Source organism: Molossus molossus, unplaced genomic scaffold, assembly GCF_014108415.1.
Source record: "Molossus molossus isolate mMolMol1 unplaced genomic scaffold, mMolMol1.p scaffold_m16_p_22, whole genome shotgun sequence".
NCBI lineage: Eukaryota > Metazoa > Chordata > Mammalia > Chiroptera > Molossidae > Molossus > Molossus molossus.
This window is the reverse complement of record NW_023425358.1, coordinates 7,893,656-7,919,894: the sequence shown is the minus strand read 5'-3', so window position 1 is coordinate 7,919,894 and position 26,239 is coordinate 7,893,656. Positions and strand designations below refer to the sequence as shown.

The window sequence follows — 26,239 nt, the reverse complement described above, 5'->3', positions numbered from 1 at the left end:
AGCTGAGAGGTGATGAGATGCGTTTCCAGGTATGTGAAGAGTCCATGTGGAGCAGGTACACGTCTGAGACTTTCAAGAGAGAACACTCCACGCGTGGTCCATTCTGTGGCTTCAATTCCCGGCCCTCTAGCGACCGACACCACGGTTGAGGGAGATTCTGTTTCTGTAACGGAAGGCGGCTCTTCAGAAGAGCGCCTCCTGTCCCTCTCCCCAAAGACGGTCCCTCTCTTTGACACCACACGTAGCTTTCTCACGGGCTGCTTGAAGCCGTCCCTCATTTCTCTAACAAGCAAAAGCAAGTCTGGGCCCTGCAGAACTTTCTTCTGAAAGAGACCTTATGAGTTCGTTAATTCTTGGAGAGCTCATCAGACTGTCCTTGTATCCAAAGGAACAGTCAAGGAGAAAAATGTATGAAATTTATGTATATCCTTTTATTTTTAGCCATGAAATTAGGGACATTTCTCAGGCCCTCAGCAGGTCTCACATGGGCTGTGCTGCCACACAGACTTCCTTAGGAGGAACCGTCCTGAGATATTGTATCCCTTGTAAATCAAATCCTGTTTTAAGTGGAGGGAGCAGATCTTTCTAGTAAAGGATCTGTGCTGAATCCTTTGTAAAGTTCATTATTATGAAATTCCTACTAGGAAAGCAGAGCTCCGATTACTTTTTCACTGAGATGTTCTTGTATCAAGGCTCTTGTATATTAAATGCTCTCAAACTGAGTTGTGATCGCAGTAAGAATGACAATCATGATAGCTACCGTTTATTGAGAGCTTACTACGTTCTAAGTACTTCACACATATTTACTTATATAATCTTCACAGAACCCCGTAAGGTCATCTTATTTCCCCCCTTTAACCGAAGAGACTTCTGAAGCTTGGAGAAGTGAGCTGATCCAGCAGCACGAGGGTTATTTCAATGCCCTGTTCCTGTGGTTCTTGGGGCCCATCTATAAGCCTCTGGTCTTCAGCTCTACCTCCCAGTGGCCTCTGTTCAGTGTTTGGAGTCCCTACCATGTGCGCAAATACAGATCTTCTCATGTCTCCCCCTTGACCCCTTGATGCAGCCCCTCACTCTGCTGGTGTAGTGAGGACGCGGCTGTGTTTTGAATGGTTGTTGGCTGTGCGCACACAGTTCCAGCTGCGCTGAGTCATCAGGCGGCCAGGGATGAGGACTCCCCAAAGCACAGGCAGGTGTCGACCCTGGACCTCCCAGCAGGACTGTCTACCTCTGACATCCTTCAGGAACACACCTTCTGCAGCTTCTGGCCCTGATCACGTTCTTCTTAAGACAACAAACCAGTCCCTTGGGCTCCGCAGGGGTGGTTCTGAGAAGCAGTAGCTGCACCTCTATCACATAGTTCTTGTGTTCCTGTCCACCGACCTTCCAGCATCTGAACAAGCCCATGTCTTTCACCATCAAAGCACAAGCCCTCCCATGGTCCTCAGCTCATAGCAAAGGCGTGTGGACGGTCGCCGGCTGCCCTGTCCGGCAAACAGCTGTCCCTGAGGGCCAGTCTGAGTCCGACAACAGCCTCTTGAGGAAACCAAGAGGCTGCGGGAACAGAGCGAGAGAACTAGTCTACTGATAGACTCGTCCCAGTATTTGAATTAATTAAAAAAATAATTCATCCCATCTCTCAAACTCTGGGACTCTGTGTTATGTACTATTTTTAGTTTCTGAGGTCCAGTGATTTTTATCTCAGCTGGTGTAAATGCCATAAAAACATTAAACAAGCAGACAGCTGTGTCCTCTCCTCTCCAGTAGCTACAGCTGTTCCCCTGACAAGCTTATTCTTGGGTGCGATAAAAATGATAATCGTGGCTCTTATTATTTCCAGCTATGAAGTCTGTTAATGCCCACTCCGTGAACTCAGGAACTCGGGGTTACTTTTCCGACGGGCATCACTTGCACAGGGAAGCTGCTGAGCTCAGCCCATGGCCAAGTGGAACCCCTTTGGGGATGGGAGGGCAGGAGGAATCACGCTCCACTTGCTTCGTTCACGGCGCGAATTGTCAGGTTCCACTGAATGAAATAGCTGTGTTCCCGAAAAGTTGGCCGCGGAACAAATTCCGTTAAATACATCATATTTCCTCATTGATCTTCATTTCTAAATTAAGGATGCATTTCCCTGAGGAAATAATTGGCCCCAGGACTAATATAAATTATACTAAACACTCAATAAACCTTTTTAAATCACATATTTAATGAAAGTCTGTTCTGTTAGAACATTAATGGTGATGATAGTTTTAACGTCAGGAAATACAAATATTATGCGAAGAACAGTTACCAGCGGTGGCGCTGTCTTGGGAATAGAGACCCGTGTCGGTTAGGTGAGCGGCAGGGAGTCCCTGAATCTTTTTCTTTTTTTTTTTTAATTGGGTAATTCCAAGTCTATCAATCAGCTTATTAATAAGAATTTAGAAAATTTCAAATTATGTCAACTGTTTCCTAGTGTCTTGGGGGCCAGGGTGCTCAAGACTCGGCCCTGCTGTCAATGACTTTCGATTAAATTAGAAAACAAGACAGGGAATGATAACAACAAACAACCACTAGAAAATGTTTTCATTGGAGGAGCTGTGGCGTGGTCTGGCACAGCCCCGACGCGGGCTCCTCTGCACTGTGGTACCACATGGAATACACGGGGGTGAACATCACTACTTCCCTAACTTGACTATAGATGAGAATTTCCGGTAAAACTGTTAAAACTCCTCATCCCAGGACATTCTGATTTAGTAGGTATGGTGGGATCTAGAAATCTATATTTAAATAGCTATTCAAGAAAATCCAACTGAATCAGACTCTGCCCCAGCATAACAACTACGGGATTATATAACTTTTAATGACTCTTTGGGCTCTTTAGTTTAATTTTTTTATGATTCTAAAGACTAGATGAACTCTAGATGGACCAGATGAACTCTACATACAGGCAGCCGCAGGTGTGGACATTGAGAGAGACCAGAGAGCACTAAGGAAGTGACAAAAGGAGGTAGCTTCCACAACAGAAATGTGTTGTCTCACAGTTCTGACAGTCAGAAGTTCACATTCAAGGTGTCAGCTGGTCCATGTTCTCTCTGGCACCTAAAGGGAACTAAAAGAAGAATCTCCTACTTTTGTCTCTTGTGGCTTCTGGTGTTTACAGCCATCGTTGGCTTTCCTTGGCTTGTAGAGGCATCACTACAGACACATGGCTGCCTTCTCCCCGAGTATTTCACACTGTCTTCCCTCTGTACCTGTCCGTCTGTGTCCAAATGTCTCCTTTTTATAAGGACACCAGTTACATTGGGTTAGGGCTCACACTGGTGTCTCATTTTAATTTGATTACCATCATAAAGACCCTATTTCCAAACAAGGTCACATTCTAGGGTGCTAATGGTTAGGGCCTCACCATATCTTTTTCGGGGCGATACAAGTCAACTCACAACAGAGAGCTTTTGTGGGAGAATTAGAACTTGACGGCTAGGTGGTGTTTGCTTATGTTCAAAAAAAGCAAAGCTTTCTAAGTGATAGAACTGATTTTTGAAAAAAGGAATAATCGTGTTTGTCCAAGATGAAAAATGGTATGACCTGACTTAAGAAGTCTGGTGGTGCACTGTTGATGGGATTGCACACTGGTGCAGCTCCTATGGAACACAGTATAGAGGCTTCTCAAAAAATTTAAACTAGAACTACCATATGACCCACCTCTGGGTATTGATTCAAATAAAATTAAAACACTAATTTGAAAAGATACATGCACCCCTATGTTTTTTTGCAACATTATTTATAAATCTTTCTGTTTGTGACAGCATAAATGGACCTAGAGAGCATTACAATAAGTGAAATAAATCAGACAGAGAAGCAAATATACCATGTGATCTCACTTATAATGTGGGACCTAAAAAATAAAACAAATGAACAAAACTGAAACAGACTCAGACATAGAAAACAAACGAATAGAAAGGGGTGGGGGAAGGGCACAAGAGGTGAAGGAGAAGAAGAGTAACACATTTCCAGTTATAAAATTGGTAAGTCATGGGGATGTAATGTTCAGCATAGGGAACAGAGTCAGTAATATCATAATAACTTTATATGGAGTCAGATGGTTACTAGATATCATGGTGATCACTTTGTTAGGTACGTAAATGTTGAATAACTATTTTGTACACCTGAAACTAACATAATATTGTATATTAACTACATTTTAATAAAAATTAATTTTGAAATAAAATAAATAGCATAGCAGTTTCATTTTTCAAGGAAAAGTTGTGGTAGTGGTGGTGATGATGGTGATAGTGACCAACACCTGTGAAAATGCGTCTTTTGCTGGACCAACTGCATTCCATGTGCACTGTTCTCTGAGCAGCCCTGGAGGAGGCCATGGTGCTGTAGACGAAGAAATGGTGGCACGGAAGAGTTAGGTCATTTAACACATCATGGAAACTTTGAAGGCAGAGGATAGGGGTGGCTGCTCCCAAACTTTGGCCTGTTACCACGGTGATCTGCTGCGTGCCTCATGGCACGAAGGTGAGTTCATCTTGGATGAGGGACTGGGTCTACTTTATCAAGGACGTTGATAAGGTTGTGGAGTTGTGTTTGATGTTACAGAAAATAGAAAACCGTTCTCAGTGTCTGAAGATGTGTGACGTGATAAATGTGGTATTTGCGAGAATAAGTATGTCATTTCCACCTGAGGGTACGTTGTCTTTAGGAAAGACTTATAAATGAGAGAAGCTATTGACCATGAAGAGTTTCTTTTCATAGGGTTTCATCAAATGATTTGCCTCTTTCCCACTTAAGCAAGAATTTCCTTTATCGCTTTAAAAAGTATGCTCTGGCGATCATCTCTTATGTAGACTGTTCTTTGGAAGTTCTCCGTAGGAGTGTATGCATTGATCATTCCATCGCCGGGACACACATGGTGCTGAAGGAATGTTTCCTTGAATCATTAACTCTATACGTTCACATTTCAGTTCAGTATTTTTTTTTTTAATTGTTTGCTTATTTGTTTATCTTAGCACCTTTAGGAACCTCATTTCTGGAGGCTCAAAGTGTAATTTGTGATGTATATACTGATTATCTTTCTCTCTGGGTTTTCCACTTATGCTTATAGTAGAGAAAAAATGTATGTGAGGAGGAGGGTGAAAGTATTGGCAGGGAAAGGTAAAACATAGAGAGCATTTTACTCTGTACAAATTAATTTCCACATGCCTTCCCAGTCGAATCAGAGTGGACATGTAATTGGTGAGTAATGGAGTCATCGTGGTTTTTCTATAACTCTACATTTGGTTTGGGGGCCACAAGAAAATCAAGTTAAACCTCATTATTCCTTGTAAGATGACGTACGTGTAAATTCCCTCCCCTGGCAATACAGATCTGGATCAGTGTCAAAAACATACGCCTTCCCCAAATCTTAAGCTGTCCAACCTCCTTCCCTACCTAAGATTGCCTGATAATATCATAGAAAATTACACTCATGTTCGCAAAAAACTCGATGACTTCTTGACTGTGATAACCCTGATATGTATGAGCCAGCATTTTAGTCTATGACTGTAATCCCCTACTTACTTCTCCGTTGGGATATCCTTATAACAAGCTCGTCCAAGCCGGGCCCCTGTAAATCTTACTGTGGTCACACAAGAATATATTTGGATGGTAGAATTAAAACAGATTTTGGGCTCAGCTGGCATGGCTCAGTCGTTGAACATCGACCCATCCAAGAGGTCACTGGTTCAATTCCCGGTCAGGGCACATGCCCAGGTTGAGGGCCCGATCCCCAGTGGGGGGCATGCAGGAGGCGGCCCATCGATGTTCTCTCTCATTAATGTTTCTATCTTTCCTTCTCCCTCCCTCTCTCTAAAGTCAATAAAGAGAAAGAAATTTAAATAGATGTTTGGTCTCCAGGTGGAGAGAAGAACAACAGACCGAGAGAACGCTGTGTAGTTTTATTTCCTGGCTTTGATGGTGCAGTACATGGCCTTCCAGGAGATCTGGGGTCCTACCAGTCACTGCTCAGACACGACGCTCCATCCACAAACAGCTGTCCAGAACTAATTTATTTCCTAATGCTATGGCACTGTTAATTTATAAATTACACTGGTAATTCAAGCTATTATTAATTTCAGATGGTGTAGGGCAAGCCTAATTAAAATATGACATCAATTGCCACACATATGTACCAAAGACTACCATTTAAAATTAATGGGAATATTAAGTGTGACACTGGTCTCCGAGATGCTTTGCACAGTAATTACAGTGTTCCAGCAGGGAAAGATCTGACAAATGCAGGCTCGGGTCTGGTAGCAAGTAAACAACAAGATAAAAGGAGTCACAAATTCTTCATGCAAACCTCTGCCCCTGCTTTTCTTTGTCCTTCCCCAAATCAAGATTAGTGCTCCCCCCCGCCCCCGAAAGATGCTTAGAAAAGAATAACAAAACGTGTACTCTGACAAATAGGAGTTTGTGACTGGTTGGGACTTCCCCTGGGCTCATGTTGATTGTCCTCTCCACATCTCCACATCCTGGACTTTTTGGCCCTGTTTTCTGTTCATGAACACGTCCCTGGGTCTTCCTGGGGATGTGTAAGTCTTGCTTGCCTTGGTGGCCGGAGGCGGTGCTTTGCTCTCCTGCAGAGAGTGGAGGTGAGTTTCAGCACATTGCATGTGGGCTTCATATGGCACGTGGACACACGAGGAAGTGCCCGCGTGGGGCTGATCACGGATGGTGGCTCAGAGTTATGTCCAACGAGTGGTGGCAGAGCTGGGCAAAGAGTGGCCCCCTTTTACAAGATAGTGTTTTGTTATTGGGGTCGTTGTTACTATTACTGTTGTTATCTTGACCACAATCGGCGACCATCACATCACATAACAGATGTGACTCTGACTTACATACCACATGTATCATTCTTTGTATTATATTCGTTGCTCACTGTTGTTATGTTCATGCTCGGGAACAGCAGAGCCATGTGGCGGTACAGAGTGGTGTCACTTGGAGAGAAATTCTCCTTCCTCGCCTTTATGTTCATGGGGAGGCACGCGTGTCCGGACAGCTTCCCTGCAGGGAGCCTGGGCCTCGGGGCGGAGCGCCGCATTACTAACGAAAGCACAGGTGTGCAGCCTTGAAAGTTGGAGGGTGCTTTCCTGTGTACATACTTTTTCATTTGTCACCCCAACAGCCCTCCGAGGTTTTGCGGTTGTGTGTATATTCTGCCTGGGAGAAGGTCTCTTCATTGCTAGTGACAGTCTCAGTAATGTTGGGTGCCCCATAGTAACTGTTAAGGGCACCCCTTTTTATTCCTGAAAGTATCTATCCTCATTTACATGATAAATGTGTCATTGTGCTGATTTCTTCATTTAACAAAGGAGACAGCATGCTTCCCTGGGATGGGAGCAGTTACTTCTGTTCTCCGTTGCCTTTCTGCAAAGAGACTGGAGCTCAGCGTGACGTGGGAGAAGACCAAGACATCTGTCGCCGAGGCTTTAAGGTCATGGTCTTTCCATGATCAGATGCTCGCGGCCAGACCTCAGGCGGGAAGTCTGGTGGGTAGAGGGGGGTTGCGGTCATGCACAGTGTTTCCGCACAGAAACCGCTTCTGAGGATGATGGCGCGACAGTGAGCCACGTGACCTGTCTTTCCGCCGTGTTTGTGATTGGAGTGTGGAGTCCCCGCTGTTGGCTTGTCTTCAGGATCCCAAGAGCTCCAGCAGATCGAAGTTTAGAGAATTGGTTTTTGCTTATCAATTGAGCGTCCAGCTGTCAAAACAAATTAAATTCTATTTTATTAATGTTTCCACTGCCTTGGTGGTGTGTGTGTAACTGCTATTGCGGTATTTCTGATACATGGTCTGGTCCTTAGCTTCACACTACAAGGTTCAGTCTGAATGACACCTGGGGATCAGAAAGAGTTTATATACACCGGAGATGCCCGACCCGGCTCCCAGGGCCTGCCTGCTTGGTCGGGTCTGGGCAGTGTCACTGTCAGAACCACAGGTCACTGATCGAGGACCAGATTCGCTAGGCACTTGGTTTAGTCCACGGAGCAGACAAGCATGTGAGCCAGTCCACGGAGCAGCCCAGGAACGTGGCTGGCGGGGCTGGCAGGAGGGAGGGGAGTGTGAATCACGCAGTTCTTGGGACTCTGAACTTAGAAGGGGCAGACATGTCATACTTTGGTTTCTAAGAGTGTGCTTTCGGTGTTTTTCTCCTCTTTTATCACACCTTCTCCTGCAGCCGTGGGCTTTGTGAGTGAAGATGAGTACCTGGAGATCCAGGGCATCACGAGGGAGCAGTCCGGGGACTACGAATGCAGCGCCTCCAACGACGTCGCCGCGCCAGTGGTGCGGAGAGTGAAGGTCACCGTGAACTGTGAGTGGCGTCAGGAACGCCCCCCTGTGCGCATGGCGGCTGCTGTCGTGGCCACAGAAAGCTGGGCTACAGGGCCCCTGCTGGCCTGGGGCGGGAAACGATGCGGCATCATTTTCCATTCTCTGCTTGTCAGAGCAACAATTTCAAAATCTAATTTTAAAAAAATTGTACTTGAAAGTAATATGATCCCAAACTGGACTTATCATCCCAGAAGATCATTAAATAGCACTCAGTGCATAATTTATGGAAGTGTGCCTTTGAATCCCAGTTTCTCCCTTAATTTACTCACGATGTCCCCAAGCATCTCACTGTCTAAATGAGTCATCTCCATACTGGGCAGTAAAAATACCGTGTCTATGAAAGAAATATACAATTTCTATTTATGGCATATTTATCTCATCTTTGTACAACTGAATATGTTAATGTATGTAAACATTCATAATTTACCTATAAGTAAACATACACATATTAGAGAGTGTATCTCAGAACCTGATTTTGACTAATAGAGCTACAGAATCCAGGCGGTTTGGAGACCACTGTTCTAGGTCACTCATTCTCCCGTGTCAACTGTCCTGATGCTCTCTGACATTGACACTGCTCAGCTGTCACCTCTCACCCTTCCCCCACTGACTCCTCACTGCGTCCACGGACTCAGTTCTCTGTGACTTTCTGGACGTTTCTGTCTTAGGACAGAATAGAACCCCGGAACTAAACCAGCAAGCAGGAACCCTTTCTTCTTCAAAAGATGGGTGGGTGGAGGGAGAGGAAGAATATTCTTCACTTTCCTTACTCTGATATTTTGGTTTCTGTTACACCTTGAAACTAATTAATACACAACAGTTCCAGAAGCTAGAAAGTAGGTATAACAATACTACCCTTTTTTGTGTTCTATGACACCTTTTTTAAGGAACTTAAATAACCTACAGTTCATAAAGACTAACCTAAGGAGAAGGAAATATAAGCAAAGGGGAAACATATTTAGAGAAATATGTAAAATCTAGGGATAAACCAGCCCGTGAAATATATACCCCGGGTCCAGAACCCGGGTTTGAGTTGCTAAAGCAAAGAGAGGGAATGCCATCTTTTTTAAGGTTTATGTCCATCAGACAAAAGCAAACTAGTTGCTTGGGAGAAACACTGTTTTTCCTGGTACTGAGACCAAGGAGATTTTTATATTTAGGGTCTCCACAAATAGAACAATTTGAAATATAATCAACAACATTGCACACAGTGTTTCTGCGTCAAACAGAATGGCACGTTGGTTACGGCTGTGTCACAGTCACTTCGCAGCACACGGCTGGAATGTTCAGGCATTGTTAGGGAAGCGTCAGATGAAAGCTGGCCAGGTATGCAGGTCTGGGTGGGTCTCGTTGATCCAGGAATCCATTTTAGAAGACCTAGAAGAAGACTGATCTGTATATCCTTCGGGCAGTTCTCTATGAATACTATTTCTTGCAACTAAGCTTTTGATGGGAATTGAATAGTATGAGGTTATATACTCTGGCAAGAACCTGGTTTGCAGAAATTCTATGAGGCTGATTAAAAGTGCTGTCAACCCATGGAGTGTAGGGTTGATGGGTTGGCATCACCCTGTGAAAGTTAAAAAGTTTAAACAGAAAGGAGGCCTGACTACCAGGTCACCCCCTCTGTTCGGAAGGGAACAGAAGCATCCCACGCTAGGAAGGCAGTTGTCCTTAGAACGATCTTGAGCGGTTTCATTCCGCAGCGCAGTGCGTGCAGTGATTTGCCAGCTGAAGTAGGTGCGGTCGATCAGAGAGAAGAATCGAGTCGGCGAGGGAAGCAGCGGCCTTGTTTGAGATGGCAAATGCTCAGGACATCTTCTTTCTGCAGATCCGCCGTACATTTCAGAAGCTAAGGGTACAGGCGTCCCCGTGGGACAGAAGGGGACACTGCAGTGTGAAGCCTCCGCGGTCCCCTCAGCAGAATTCCAGTGGTACAAGGATGACAGAAGGTAAGGCCTTCCTGGGGCACGGCCCTCCCCCAAACCCCGTGGCATCTTTTCCAGGTTCCTTGCTCCACATGGTCGCTAGGAAACCCGGTACCATCCTCCCTGAACGCCTCCTGCCTATCGGGGGAAGCCACATCCATCAAGTCTCTTCCCAATAGTCATGGATCTCAGCTAGGTTTCCAATGCTGCCATGCAGAATTAACTCTCGCCAACTAACAATCCTGAAAGAAACATGTTTTAGGACAGCAGGATCTCCCAGGAAAGGCCACCGGGAGCATGGGAGCCTGTGGATTTTTTTATAGCCCAAGAAAAGAACATGTCCTTTGTAACGGTGGCAGCTGGCCGAGGTGTCAGGACTGCTCAGGGCCCTGGGAGACGCTGAGACGTTGGCTGTAGCGAGAGGTCGCAGTTTAGTTTCAGACACGGTCCATATTGGTTCATCAGAGTCCGTGTCACCATTTAGCCCTCCCCTTGCACCCGGGCCGTTCTTCACTGTGAGAAGACAGGGCACTGCTCCCTTTCCTCGCGCGGCCGCAGCCTCCGCTGGGACATTGTTGTGATTCGCTGGAGGTCGCCCACGAAGGACACAGCACATGGCCTGTTCGCACAGGGTCCAGCAGCTTGGTTCCGCCCAGCAACACGATCATGGCTGTACAAGTAGCTGTTTTAGGAGAAACCAATAACGGATAAATGTGCAAGAGCCGTGCATATTCAGAGCACTTTTGTAAAAATGGGGAAAGGGTGATGCAAAAAAGTCCTGACATATATGTGGGGTAGAGCAGGGGGAAGGCGTTTCTGAGGCTGAGAAGCTGAGAAGAACAACGAAGAGTGTGATGGCGAGGAGAGCGTGTGAGGCAGCTCCAGGCCAGGACGGGCCCAGCTGTTGTCCACGCGACCAGAGCGTCTGCAGCGGGCTTGTGCTTAGCTCTTTATGAGGCCAGTCAGATGCCAAAAGCTCTTCTGGTCTCTGAATCAATCACTAAGTTTGTCTAGGACCAAGTCCCTCAGTCATAACATTCATTGTGTCCCATCATAATCCTTTCAAAGACATGCAGTGTGTTTTCACATTTAAGGACACAGTTTGGCAGCCTCTTTGTGAGGTGTACTTATTCATCTGGCCCATTTTACAGATGGAAAAACTGAGGCAGAAAGAGGAAAACAAACTCATAAAGAGAGAAGAAGAGGTAACTGGTTTTCCCTCCTTTTCCAAGAATTCAGAACCGAGCAGAAGGGAGTAACGTTTTTCCAATAAATAAACCTGGTTATGTTGCTTAGAAATCTGCTTTCCTTTCCCCTCCTGCCCTCCCTGTTATTGAAGGCCCTTTTATGAATGTGTAATATCAGAAGGAAACAGCAACAACTCTGGAGCCCTGGGTCAGTTCCCAAACCTTTCATTGTCTAAGTCTTCACGAAAACTAATCAGATGGCTTCTCCTTGTTCGAATTCTCTTACGGAGGCAAAGTGCAATGGAAATGTTGGGAGCGCAGGATCTCACACCGTGGGGAGCGGGTAGCACAGGCCGGTGCCAGAGCAACCAGGGGTGAGGAAAGGAAGACAGGGCCCGGCGGGCAGGGCTGCTGTCGCTGCAGGGGCTGCGTCTCTGCCAACACTCACCCGGGAAGAGGAGTCAGAGCATCACCAAGGCCCTGGCTCAGGCATCGCCGATTCTTCCTTTGTCTGAGTGCTTCTCGTGGTGGCTTCGTTCTCCCCTTTAATTAACTCTGGTCAGTTCTCCACTTGCTGCTCATTTATTTATTCCCAGGGTTCTCCCACTGAATGGAGTTGTCTGTCCTCCCAGCGCCCAGTTTAACAAGAACATCTCTGCCTCAAGGTCCTTGTCACTGCCCGCCCCTCCCACCCACTGGCTGGCAGGGACCTCCTCCAGGCAGGTCTCCGAGGGCACAGTACATCCGCCTGGGGAAGATCAGCTCTAACCCAGCTCACACTTCCACGAGAGGAGTGGATGAGGCACATCACAGGACTGTGTGCTGGGACAGCAGTGTTCTCGACTTTCAGGGTAAAAGCGTCTTTTGACTACATAGTAGCACCAGTCATTGCTTGCCACTGTGTGCGACATCAATCAAAGGGAGAGAAAATGGAATGCTGTCGTTAATAAGGGCCACCCTTCCGTGGGGACGTGAGCCAGTACAGAGCCTGCAGGTTCATTAAGCAACTGAAGCCTGGGAGCAGTGTGGGACGGGAAGGTGTGACCGCAGAGAAAGGCCGTGTGCCCTCCTGGAAGCCACATAGCGGTGCGGGCTGCTGGCACTGCGTTCAGCCACCGACACTTTGGAGCTGTCCAGTAGGATCCTGCTTCGGTGAGTGTCTCCCCACGACAGCGCCCAGCTCCGGCTCGGCTGTGCTGTGAAGCCTGTCGCAGCCCAGGAGTGGCATCAAAATGACAAGTGGGGTCAATAAGCTGGAGGACGTCTCAGAAGCCTCCTGATGGGGGCGCTGCAGGACCTTGTCTGGACAGCACCCCCTAGAGGATCCATGTTTACATAACAAGCTGCAAATGTGACTGGCGCCTGGCGCACAGCCGGACTCCCCGTTCCATGGGGACAGTGCTCACATTTTAATGAAGTTCATGGGCTCAGGCCAGTTCACTGCCCCTAGAAAGAAAGGCTCCCAGAGGAAATTCAACCTAATGAAAAATAAGGCAAGTTCCTCCAGCCAACCCCTGACTTCCCTGGAGACAGATGCTGGTGAGAACTGAAGCCAGACCTGACCTCTTCCGGTCACCGGGGCCATCCGTTCTGGCAGAGGAGAGAATCAGTCTGGAGTCCTGCAGAGATGACACCTTCAGATAATGACAAAGCAGCTGCCCTCTATACCAGTCCTGCTGTGACCCAGGGACGGGCAGTTCTCCACGTCCGACTCCGTGAAAATATGTTAGATTAAATACCATCTGATAGTTTACAAAGCATTCTCTCGTCATTGTCTTGCTGAGCTTCACTTCCCCTTCCCGCCTTGGATACTGACTGCCTTGCTTGGTGTGACGACCCTGACACCAGCCATGCGCCCTCAGTGGTGGCCCCAGAGCCTGCTGCAGTGCGTGTCCCCCTGGACGCCGTCGGCTCTCCACGCGGCCGCTCTCCGCAGGCGCTGGAGCTCATGAGCATGTTCCCCGAGACCCTCCGTGCGGAAGGGTTTGTTTCACCGACTCGCACTCACTTTTCCCAAAACCTAGACTCAGCTTCCGGCAGGGAAGAGAGACTGTTTCAGGGAAGGAGCAAGGTTGGCTCAAAGCCTGTCTCGGAAAGAGGGCATTCCAGAGCTTTGCAAAGGAAGAGGGTTGGGCTCACGGTTTCTTTCTTTACTTTTTAAAATATGGTTTTGATTTATTTTATTACAGAGAGATAGAAACATCGATGTGAGAGAGAGACATCGATTGGCTGCCTCCTGCACGCCCCCTACTGGGGATCGAGCCCACAACCCAGGCATGTGCCCTGACCGGGAATGGAACTGGGACCTCTCAGTCCATGGGAGGACGCTCAGTCCACTGAGCCACACCGCCGGGCTCATTATTTCTGTGTAGACGTGCAGTTGTGTTGCTGCTAAAGACCTCCTGCGGTGGGGATATGACCTCACCTGCGCTCACAGCAGCTTTCTCCTTACGCTGTCCCACTGCCCAGCCGTGGAACCCATGGTTTAACCCGTGGAACCTAACTGCTTGCCTCACTAACTGTCTGTGGCGCTTCTTTAGTGGCTCCTTCCACCAGTATGAGCCGTGGCACATCGGACTGCCATCGCGGTTGCTCAGGGGCACGGTCCTGGAGCCCTAGGGTCACATTCTCAGGAATCTGTGATATCTCCCAGACTGAGCTGCGGTGACACTCCGGGCAGATCACCTCTCTCAAGCTCTTCTGAGTCTGCTGATTGCAAAGGACCCTGGTTCTTGTTCCTGCTTACAGCCCAACGTGAGGCACGGTGTGCAGAATGCCTGACTCTTAAGGGACATTTTTATTACCCAGGTGCTTGAAAACCAGCTTTTTTTCTTCAAACCCCACGGGTTATTCTTCTCTCTGAAGTTTGAGTTTTTCATTTTCCTGGTGACCATCATCATCACCATCACCGTTTCCTTTAACATCATCATCAACGTTAATTAGGTCCACACATTTGAGCACCTACTCTGAATGTCATGCAGCTGGAACATTCTATTGCGGAAGGCACCTGCCTTCAGAGCTCTTAAATGTCTGTGTAAGGAGGCGCGTGTCTGTGTAGTGCCACAGGTGTCTCCAGGCACATGCATAAACGCAGAGAAACACAATTATATGCGTCGTTGTGTGTGAACCTACCGTGCAGCCGAAGTGGAGAAAAGCGTGTGTCCTGTTGGAAGGAGCAAGTTGGTGATCATTGATTCCACAGCCTGTCTTCCTCCTACGAGAAAAGTGTAACCGTCTTTTCCTCTCTCTCTCTTCTTTGTCTTAGGCTGGTTGAAGGGAAGAAGGGGGTCAAAGTGGAAAATAGACCTTTCCTCTCAAAACTCATCTTCTTCAATGTCTCCGAACACGACTACGGGAACTACACCTGTGTGGCCTCCAACAAGCTGGGCCACACCAATGCCAGCCTCACGCTCTTCGGTGAGACAGCCTGGCATGGGCAATGAGGGAAGGGAAGGGTGGTGTGGAGGAGGAGGGGGTGGGGAGGGAGGCCCGGGAGGAGGAGAATCAGAAGTCCTTAGGCTGGGGGGAGTGAGGAGAGGAAGAACCAGGCTGAGCGAGCGAGCACGTGGGAGTAGGGAAATGTTCCCTCTCATTCTATCATGGGAGCAATCCCGAGGCAGGAGAAAAGGATTTGGGGATGCTGAAGTGACATTTAGTTCTTTCTCCTCAATGATATCTCCTAAACTGACTGGGGATTATAATTGGGTGTAATACTAAGGGGCCCACGGAGGAACACTTACCATATCCATACTTTGTTCACCGGATTAGTGTAAAATGTTGCCATTTCTGAAACTTTTTCTGGCCATTGGGACATAAGAGAAATGGAATTCTATTTAACGAGTAGAATGGCGGCCTTGGTTTCAGAGGGACAATGACAGAGAAAATGGGGATTTCCTAGTTTTCCATTTGTATCAGAGGTGTTGTCTGGCTGGATTAAGAAATGTTTGTTCAGCCACGCCACCCTCAGTGGCATAGTCATTCATGCCCTGAGTCATTAAGCAACTATTTACCGAAGGGCTAACTGTGTGAGACAAATGGCTGTGAGTGGGACAGCGACACAGACGTGACCGGGATGAGTGTCTGGGCATCAGGCCTCTGGTGGGGACTTGCATCCTTCCGCTGCAGTCTTCCTGGGAGTCACAGGGGTAATTTCTGGTTGAATTGGGGGCAAATCCCTCCAGACCTCACCACGTTCAGTTAGCACATTTTTCAAATCATTTCTTCTCCATCTCCCATGTAACAAGCACTCTGGGATGTGTTGAGGAGGGAAAGGTAAAGCACAGCTAATTGGCAGGAACACAGATTCCTTTTATTCTGAGAACTCCCAGATAATCCCATAGCTTCAGGTACCTCACCCCACCCCCGGCTCTGCCCCATCCCCTCCATGGCGCAGTGTGTCTAGCCTGCCCTACTGGTCCGCCTGTGCTGCCCATTGTCTTACCCCTGCTTCCAAATCACATTCCATCTTCCTTTGACCCAGACAGAAACCAAAGCCAGCTCCATCCAAGAGAGCTGGTGGGGGAGGCTGCCCGGACCCCGGAGCGGGTGCCGGAATGGACAGCGTCGAGATGAGGGTGATTGATCTGTCTGACATCTCACACCGGGAGTCATAATTGCCTCTCACATTTGTCAGGCCTTTTTTGGCTTTCGGACAGGTGTCTGTCTGCACAGACGAAAGGGCCAGGATTAGAAAGGAAGGTGCCCTCCTCCCCTTGCCTTGCAATTCCTGGCTGCCCCACCCACCCAGCCACCCAGCCAGGGGCTGCTGTCCGCCCACAGCGGCCGTGGCTCCCAGACAGTCTCCCTCCACCTTCGACCTCCTCCCCCTCCTGATTGGGATGAAATGAAAGAGCGTCGGCTCCATCGCTCTTGTCCAGTTCCCTGGCTTCTTCCCCGTGAGACACCGTAAGATGAGACCAGGGAGAAAAGAGGTTTGAATGTGAAATAAATGGCACGTGTGACCAGACGTGCCGTGAAGGGTGTGGCTGAGTCTGCTCTTTCCAGCAGACCTGGGGAGATCCCTGCACCTCTGCCCCATCCCCCCCGGCGCCTCCACGGTGCTGTCCGCATTCACCCTGTGCCATTGGGACATTTCCACCATTTCCAGCTTTCTGGAGTCCGGGGTTCTCTTAAAAAAAAAAAAAAAAAAAACATGAAAAGTGATATTATGTATTGAAACAAGTTTGGGAAATCTGGGTCAAACCAAGATGAATGGAGCACACGCAGGGTTACTCTTCCATGTGAAGGTTCTCTGAGCACTTTCCAAATTTAATCAGCAGCCCCCAGTAGTTTAGCCTCAGAAGAGAGACATGCCTGAGGAGCCCGTCACAGGAACGCTGCACGGTGACACAGTTCCATGACCACTGTCATTGCCTCCACGCACACGGCGCAGTCTCCAAGGCCGGTGCGGACACACGGCTCCTGCCTGAGGCTCACCGCCCCTGAGGCCTTCTGACCAAATGGCCTGACGGGGTTTCCCTGGCATTTCCCGCCGTTGGACGAGCCCGCGGCTCGCAGCCGTCCAGCAGGTTGGAAAGCAGCATTCGCTTATGCGAGAGTGCACACTCTGGGACGCAGTCCGTGCAGTCTTCCAGAGCGCATGGAAAGCCAGCTCCGTCACTGTTCCGCCTCCAGCTGGCCCTGCACACCCTCCCCACCTGCCCTGGAGGGTGACCCCGAGGAGCCTGGTGCTGGGAGACAGTCAGAGCCAGTACCTGGGAGCGTGTTTCAGCCAAATGCGGGCAGGGGTGGCCCTTCCTGTCTCCGACCAGAACCACGGGTTCTGAGCACCTGGCCCCTAAGGAGTCCTGCTCCCATAATCCCGAGTCACCTTGCTCCTGCCCTGGTGCCTTGGGAGAAGAAATCCCTCAACGTGGTCTTCCAGAGGGAAACAGTGGTGTGGGGATGTGGGACCAAAATCTCTTCTGACAAAGAGCGTTGGTCCTTTGTCTCCATAACGGCCCCAGCACAGCACGGCGAGGGCACAGGTCTGCCCTGGAACACGTGCACCCCTCCAGCTCCCCCCTTTCCACCAGCACATCGAGTTCGGACGCATAAAGCACTTTGTGTTTCTCATGCTGCATTTTGTCCTTCACCTTTGGTTGTTGTGTCTCCCTTTATCCATTGCTCCAGAAATGCTTGTGAAAGGCAGTATACAAACTATATATGACCAATATATAGCTACTGTATATAATATATGTGTTTGTTTTCATTTTCTCTCCTGTATGTCCCTCACCCGATTTAGAACTAAGTGAGCCTACAAGCTCAACTTTGTTGCAAGGTCAGTATCCCCGTTGCTTTATGATTTCTCCCTCCTCCCCTTTCCCCGTGTCCCCACTCCCTCCCCTGCCCCTCTGTGCTCTACCTGAGGCTCCTGTCTGTGCATTTGTTTGGAGGATGGTGGGGAAGCTACGGTGTTTACTGGGAGCAGGTGAAACCCCAGAGATAGCTCCCTGTTCTCTGCTCAATCCTTGCCCATACTTCTTCCGAAGGGCTTAGGGGGGCAAAGAAAAGAAACATCACTAACATCTCAAAGCCCAGAGTCGTAAAAGATTGAGACAGTGAGTTAGAACCAACAGGAAGTCAACTCCAACCCAGTAAGCAATTTTCATAGCAAGAGTCCTGTTGATGGCTGCTCAGCCAAGTAGCAAACACCGGGCACTGGAAGGTTCGGACATTCCCTGAAATGTACCACCTGGTTCGCAGGGGGCTCTCCGGGAGGAGGGAGGCCTGTGGGTGAGGAAGCAGTTGTCTCGAGTGGCTGCCACTGGGTTCCAGTTCAGACCTGACGTTTAGCCGTTCTGTGCTCTTGGGCAAGTCACTAAACGTTATTTAGACTCAATTTCCTCTTCTACAAAATGGAATTGATCTGCCTTATGTACCTTAGAGATGTTCTAGCGTTCAGCTGAGAATGCAAAGTAAAAAGGCTTTGAAAACTAACTGCTCGGTGCATTTGAATCGTTCAAGTCCAGTCCCCAGACGCGAGCTGAAAGACAAGGACAGCTCTCAGTGGGATGGCACAGGGTTCATTAACTCATTGCTCAAGGCCCCTTACAACCTCCTCCACGGAAAGCCCTTTCCCGTAGAAGACTCCTGCATCTCTCGCCTGTTTGCACGGCCCTTTAGCCTACTGTGAGTACTTCGTTAAGACTGTGACTAAGCATTCGGGCAGGCGTGGCCCAGGCTCAGAGGTGGAATACAGTGCACGCTGTGTGTGCTGTCCTCCTAAGGACAGTGCCGACCATAAGCTGGCCCCGCACAGAGGACAAGGAGCGGGATGGCTTTCTCGCCCTGTACCCCAGTCCCCTGACCTTACTCGTCCCACCTGACCCCACCCCATCCTGTTCATCCATGCACAGCCAGCTGTGCAGTCATTGGGAGGTGGCCTTAGGCATGGAGGGTGGGGCAGGAGGTGGAAGGAAAGCATTATCTGGGGGCTGTTTGACAGATGAAGACAAAGACTGTCACGAAGAAAAACCCAGGGCTGCACTATTCACTTTAGTGATGCAGGGCGCCTTGGGGATGAGCCCAACCAGGACAACGGAAGGAGGGAAAGGAGGGAAAAGGAAACTCAGTGGAAACATTCAGGTTCCACTTAAGATCTGACTTACACTCTTGAACCTCCGTGTGAGGCGTATTCGCAGATCTGAGACAGAGATTGGAAAAGCGCCTGCCATACACCGTGCAAGGAGTGTGAAGACGAGCGGAGACGCAACTGCTCCGAGATGTGCTTTCAGAAGTGACTAAGCTCGTTCTGATCACCCAGTTCTTCAACCTCAGAGGGAGCAGGGCCTCTTAGAACAGGTAGTGGTTGCTAAGGAGGTCGTTCTTAACTGAAGGAGTACTCAGCTGATGGGAAGCACTCTGCCACACCAAAGACCAGAACAAAGCCAAGCAGCCAAGCAAATCCCTGCCTGTCTGCTGAGCTGGGCACCAGGAGCAGGGACTTGCTTCAGTGTCGGGCGCCACCTGCTAAGACAGCTGCCCTGCCTCACTCCTTCAGCCTCTGCCGTGCCACTGGGTGAGAGAGCCCTGTGCCGGCTCTCTCCTCGCTTCTCGGGGTGCTTCCCACCCCTCATTCTTCTTTTAAAGTTATTTTTATTTATTTTAATTTTTTTTTATCGATTTTAGAGATAGAGGAAGGAAGAAGGAGAGAGATAGAAGCATCGATGAGAGAGAACATCGATTGGCTGCCTCCTGCACGCCCCCCACTGGGGATCGGGCCCACAACCTGGGCATGTGCCCTGACCGGGAATCGAACCGGTGACCTCATGGTGCAGGGTCGATGCTCACCCACTGAGCCACACCGGCTGGGCTCATTATTCTTACTGAAGGCAAAGCAATGGGACAGGGCCACAGCTGTAGATTGCAGACATCTGGGACACTCCACCACTTGGACTGGTGTGGTTTTCGGGAAGCTGGACACCTTTGCACAGCGAAGGGATATTTCAGAGAAAACAGGTCTCGCATCTTGAGCACTTTCCTCGTTTATCTGTGTTCTTTTCCCTTCCTCCTCCTTAGTCTCCCACAGAATAGAGAGCCACCTGTTTTCTCGGAGCATACCCCCCAGGGAGGCTCCTCCCGGCTCAGAAACACCACGCGGGATTGGAATAATAAGCGCGTGGCTTTCGCTGACTGGAGCAGCTGACGCAGAGGCGTCCCGAGCTCTTCTGCCTCCCACCTCTGGGTAGACCAGGAAGATTCCTGTAAAGAAGTTCAATCCTCCTCAGCCTTTCCTGTCACCCTTGAAATATTTCCCTGCTCCCCTTTTGCAAACACAACAGATTGCCTGTCACCCTCTCATATTAATATTTGGTGGTGCTGGACGCCTACTGCGAGAGATACGGACTGGGGGACGCGCCACCATCCCTCGCGGACTCCCTCGCGGGCGAGAGCAGGGCCCGCTGCACACGCCGCTGCGGGGGGCTGTGCCCTCCCATCCGCTGCGTCTGTCTTTCATCTCCTGGGCAGGAAGTCAGGTGTGATGGTATCGGCAGGCTGGGAAGGTTGGGCTGATTAATGCCTATGAACCTCACAGTGACCGGCAAACCAACTTATTAAAGAATGGGGACTAAAGTAAACTGTAGCAGGGGGGAAAAACGCTGTAGAGAGATGATTTGTTCTTCCCTGCAGAGGATTAAAGATAGTTAATGAGGCCCAGCCATCCAGCAGTTAGCATTTCTAGGACACATGTGTCCAAAGACTAGAAGGTGTAAAAAAAAATTCTTACCCGTATTCTAGGTTTATCTATTCATCCTGACTTGAAACCAGCCCTTCTCTGCCCACTGGGGTCAGGCGGCAACCCTGTGCTTATGGAGGTACCTGGGTGCAGCTAAGAACATTGGCTTTGGTGCCAAAAAGATCTCTTGATAGATTGACCAGAGACATTGGCTTGGAGGCTTGGCGGGGCCAGCAGGGGGGATGGGGGGGGGTCGTCTTTATCTTTCTTCTTTTATCCATTTTTCCTTCTCTGAAATATTTTGTTCCCACTATACCTGGCTTGGCATTAATATATCAACAGAAAGTTCACAAATTTTAGTCAAGCTCTTAGTGAGGAAAACACATTGGATTTTTAGGGACAGTTGTGTTTGTGGTAGCCAAGGGTTGATGCAGAAACTTGTGACTAGGACTCCGTTTGGGAGCGCAAGCGAGACTCCTGCCTCTGAAAGGTGGACCCAGCAGTGACAGTGGGAAGCCTGCCACAGAGACAGGGTTGGCACCCCCACCTCTCAGCACAAGTCCAAGGGGTGGCTTCAGTGTGCCAGAGGGCTGGAGTCATATAAAGCGCGTAGACCACATTCCCCGTCATGTGGTAACTCAGCAGCCAGGGAAGAAGCAGCCGGGGACCAGAAGAGCGGAACACGCTGTCGGGAAAGGCTCAGCGTGAGTTCTAGCTGTGGGCAGGTGCTCCCTCGACCCACAGGGCTCTTGAGTGTGGACCTTCTTTCAAGGAGCAAGTGTTGGAGATTCATGGGGATCATGAGGCTGAAGTTGTTCTCAGATCTTTCTTTACCTTCTAGGAAATCACGTCTGGTACCTAGACCACTGCACCTCGGCTTGCCATTTAGGTCTTTTTTGCATAGTTCCAACCAGCCAGATTAGCAAGCAGAACCCTTCCCGGAGCCTTTACTCCCGCAGACGCTAAACCAGCACCGGTCACTCTCTGGGCCCTGCGCTGGCCATGCTTGTGGACGGGGTGGAAGGCCTGCGACCACGTCATCCCTCCAGGGGGGTCTTCAGCCTGCCCTCCCTCCTTCCGTTCACCGTCCTTCCACGCACAGACAGTCAGTGGTGCCGGAGTGAGACAATTCATGGAAGTAGCCCGTCCCTAACTTCTGGGCTGGCCACTGCGGCCCGGCCGTCACTCCAGGGACCGTCCTTGGTAAACACACAGACACATGGCACCAGTGTTCCTGCCTTTTCTCTGCCACCAACTACATAAAATCTTCTCTGAATCACCCTTTGATCACTGATCGCATATCACCCTTCACATTGTTTATCAGAGGGGCTTTTCAGGGTTGCTAATATCCACTTAGACCAGGAAGGATATCATCTCGGACACCTTCAGAGGACAGATTGAGAGGGTGAACGCATCAGTACGCGTTCAGATTCTGGTCAAAGGTTTCAGTTTACACTGATGATAGCTAAGGTGTCTTTCTTTCTGCATGTAAGATCTTTGCACAGAGACTGGGATCATGTCAGTGCAAGAGACTTTAATGTTATCTTCTCAATTTGCTCAGCTTTGCTAAGTATAAGTGACAAAATTGTAAGACATTTAAAGTATACATTGTGGGGATTTGATATACAGATACATGGAGAAAGTCTTTTTTGTCTTCTTTTTATTCAAGGTGACAGCTGCAGAGGCCCCTGGGTAAAAAGAGGCGTCAACAATGACAGGTTATCACCACTTCAGGCCGGTCAAGGCCTGTTATCAGCAGAAGAGGCTCTGTGGATTGTTCTCGGAGCGTGAAGTTGAGGAAAAGGGGTCTTCCGTGGCCCAGGCGGCAGAGAGGGGCTATGGCCCAGTGTTCCCCCCGGTGATCCAGGTGGCAGAGAGGGGCTATGGCCCAGTGTTCCCCCCGGTGATCCAGGCGGCAGAGAGGGGCTATGGCCCAGTGTTCCCCCCGGTGATCCAGGCGGCAGAGAGGGGCTATGGCCCAGTGTTCCCCCCGGTGGCCCAGGCGGCAGAGAGGGGCTATGGCCCAGTGTTCCCCCCGGTGGCCCAGGCGGCAGAGAGGGGCTATGGCCCAGTGTTCCCCCCGGTGGCCCAGGCGGCAGAGAGGGGCTATGGCCCAGTGTTCCCCCCGGTGGCCCAGGCGGCAGAGAGGGGCTATGGCCCAGTGTTCCCCCCGGTGGCCCAGGCGGCAGAGAGGGGCTATGGCCCAGTGTTCCCCCCGGTGATCCAGGCGGCAGAGAGGGGCTATGGCCCAGTGTTCCCCCCGGTGGCCCAGGCGGCAGAGAGGGGCTATGGCCCAGTGTTCCCCCCGGTGGCCCAGGCGGCAGAGAGGGGCTATGGCCCAGTGTTCTCCCCGGTGGCCCAGCAAGATCAAGTGCAGCCGCGTAGAGGCAGGTCTTGCAGCCTCAGGCTGGCCCAGCGTGTTGAAGCCCTCCGGGCCTGCACCATGGCGTCCGACTCATCAAGAGCAGTCAGGGAGCAAGGTCTGGGCTCCTCTGGCTCTTGCAGTGTTTCTAAGATGAATGCATGAACGCCAGGCAAACTTTTACATCTCAAACATAGCAGAGTCACTCATGTTCAAATTACTGTAGTGTCATCCATTGTGCACTTAAGGCCTACAGACTTCAACACATTCGGGGATAGTCAGGTGGCCAAGAAAGAACATTGCTCTACCAAGAGGTATTTGTTGGCTCGGGGCCTCAGGTTTGCAGGCGCACCCAAGTCCCCTGCTAGGACAAGGGGGGGGGAGGGTATTGGCACTCTGTGGGTCAGCAACCTAATTTGAACATCATTCGTATCTTTCCCCAAGTCACCCGTAATGCCAACTGCTTTCCCAGCAAACGGAGGGGTGCAGGAATGAGGGCTGGGTGTGCTGGCTCACCCTCAAACCCACTGGGGGGCAGAGCACTTGCCTCCGACTGCTTTCTACCTTAACAGTGGCTTGTTTTTAATTTCTTTTAGAAGTGAAATCTACAGCCCTGACCCCTTGGAAAGGTTGGTATATTTATTTCCTAGGCAGCTACTGCCTTGGTGAGGACTGGACATGCAAAACCTGCCTGCTTCCCAGAGGCCTCTGTTCTGAGCTAACCCAGAGAGCAGCCCAGCGGGCCTCCACCCTGCCCTTGGGCTGTCTCAGCATCAGTTTAGATTAACCCCTCCCCAAGGACATGCCATTCTCCCTGGGCAGCTTCCACTTGCAGAAATCTAACTTCTCTGCTGGCAGCACTAATGAGCACCTGTCAGTGCCCAGAATAGCTCCATGTCTGGGTGCCTCAGTAGCAGGCCTGCCTCTTTCCTTGCACACGGATGCTCTAATGCAACGATCTTCTTAGGCCTTGCATGCTGCCCTTCGCTTACCCCGTTCTCTCTCCCCCCTCTAACTTAGAACTGGAAGGGATGGTGGGAGGGAGACAAAATGGAAGGAAGGGGGAGGTTCTTGTGTGAGTCACTTGGCTACAAATAAAATGAGTCTTATTTGAGGCTTTCATTCTTGCAAGATGTTTCTGATGAATAGGTGACACTCATCACAGTTTTCTGGGACCCTAACTGTTCTGATGATTAGTCTCTTTAGGCCTCTGCATCTCTCTAATGAGGTAGAGGCAATGAAGGCATCCGCTATGGAGTGGAGGTGTGACGAGGAAGGGCAGAGGCCTCGTGCATGCGGCACGTCACCAGGTAGATGGCTGAGCTGTCCCCTGGCCGCACAGGCTCCGGGATGCAGTGACCCGCACGCTGGGCAAATGGCCTCATGTCACAGCATTCTTCCCTGCGCTGGGCAGTGCGGGATGGCCCCTGGCTTCACCAGGGCCAGGATGGGCAGCCCAGGTCCTCACTCTTTCCACTCATTTTCTGCAGATGAATGAGTCCCACAGCTGTGAGTTAGTGGAAAGGAACGTTGCATTTGGAGATAGACGTCAACGGGGCTTGGGAAAGTCACTGAAGCTCTGAGGTTCAGTTTCCACTTATCAGAGTGCACGGAACACGAGTGTCCGCCAAGGGCTGGGGCCCTTCAACAGCACGTGCTCTGCCCATCGTCCCGATCCAGGTGGCTTTACTCTGTGCACACCTTCCTGCAACCACAGGAATTTGCAGTGACTTTTATTGGAAAAGAGGGGAAGAGTGTTTGGAAGAGAAAACTGAGGTTAAAAAAAAAGGCAAAGTAGGAAAAAAGTTTATGTTTTGTTGCACTTTTTTTTTCTTCTCCAAGTAGAATCTTAAGAAAAACACAGAGACAAAATATGGGCTTGTCTACATGTACCACAATGGTGTGGCTCTTTCTGTCCTCCAACAGGCATTTATTGAGAACCTGCCATGGGAACAGTTAGACACAGAGGGCCCTTAAGAAGCTTGCAGCACAGAAAAGGAAATACAGAAGCTACGTGAATAAAGAAAATTGTAACACTGGGTGGTAGGCATTTTAATAGTGGGGTGCATGTGGTGCTGTGGAAACTAACTGCTGCAAGTCAAGGAAGGCTGCCTGGAGGAGGTGATGGGAGGCCAGAGCAGAACCTGGAGCAAGGTGTGAGTGAGTTGAGTGACAAGCACTTCCGACACAGGGTCCGAGGGGACGAGGATGAGAAAGAAGAGGAACACGGTGGAGGGTACACGCTCGTGTGCGCATGCTTGTATGTGTGCTGGTGGCGTGCTTGTGCTGCATGGAGTTGGGGGCAGGAGAAGCTGCAGAACACACAGCAGGAGGAACAGCTAGGCCGGCAGAGCAGCGAGCAGACCACGAATCCCGGAGTGCTCTCCTAAGCATTGGGAAGTTTCGCGAAGGCCGTGGGCATGCAGTAGGTTTGTAGCGTGATCGATTTGGAATTGTAGAAACCGCACCCTGGAATTATCATACAGAATAAACCCGGGGGCCGAGGCCTGGTGCGTGAGTGTGCGTGGACACTGAAAGGAGGGCTGCGGGGGGCTCCTCCAAGAGGGTGCGTGGAGCCCCGCCCGTTCCTCCTGAGCAGGTGCAGGCCAGGTTCCCCGGCTGTCAGGAGAGCAGGATGGGCGGGGGGAGGGGAGAGACTGTGTGCAGGGGTGAACAGGCTGGGGTACCCCCCATCGTGAGTGACAGCCCCCCGCGGATCTGGGACAGAAGATGAGGCCCTGGGAGCTTGTCCAGGGGAACAATGCACCAGGAGGTGGCTCTAGGGCATTCAGTGGCCTTTTCCTTCCTTCCGTGGCCAGTTTGCTGACAACAGGTTAAGAGCCTCGTACCTGCTGTCTTCCGTGCTGCCCAGCAGGCTGCAGAGCCACAAAGGACTCTTAGGTGCCTGGCGATGAAACTGAACACAGAGGCCCAGACAGCCAACCTGCAGAGCAAACCTGCCCCCTGTGGTGCCCTGCAGGTGTGGGGGGGTCACAGCAGCCTCCCCTGCGGCATTGCAGAGTCCCTGGCCCGTAAACAAGGTTTCTGACTTTTCTTACAAAGTCAGATAACGAGCCAGGGTCCTGCTGGGCTGGATGCCTGGCATGAGGCGCTCTCCATTCTCCTCCCTGAAGAACTCCGCTGGGAGCGGCCCTGAAAGGAAGCCACGCAGGAGAGCAGCTGAACGCTGGGACCGGGCTTTGTTCCCTCCTGTCCCACCAC

At 50.2% G+C, this 26,239-nt stretch overlaps 1 protein-coding gene across 2 annotated transcripts in view; it reads left to right on the top strand.

The window, feature by feature from the left end:
* NTM (neurotrimin) overlaps positions 1 to 26,239 on the top strand; it is a 945,407-nt gene that overhangs the window by 915,693 nt on the left and 3,475 nt on the right. The window contains exons 5-9 of one of the 2 annotated variants that reach the window (XM_036276876.1): positions 8,208 to 8,342; positions 10,194 to 10,314; positions 14,743 to 14,894; positions 17,722 to 17,757; positions 23,614 to 23,646. In XM_036276876.1, coding sequence (XP_036132769.1) covers positions 8,208 to 8,342; positions 10,194 to 10,314; positions 14,743 to 14,894; positions 17,722 to 17,757; positions 23,614 to 23,646 — 477 coding nt within the window. The remainder of the gene's footprint in view (positions 1 to 8,207; positions 8,343 to 10,193; positions 10,315 to 14,742; positions 14,895 to 17,721; positions 17,758 to 23,613; positions 23,647 to 26,239) is intronic. The other variant, XM_036276877.1, reaches the window with a different exon arrangement.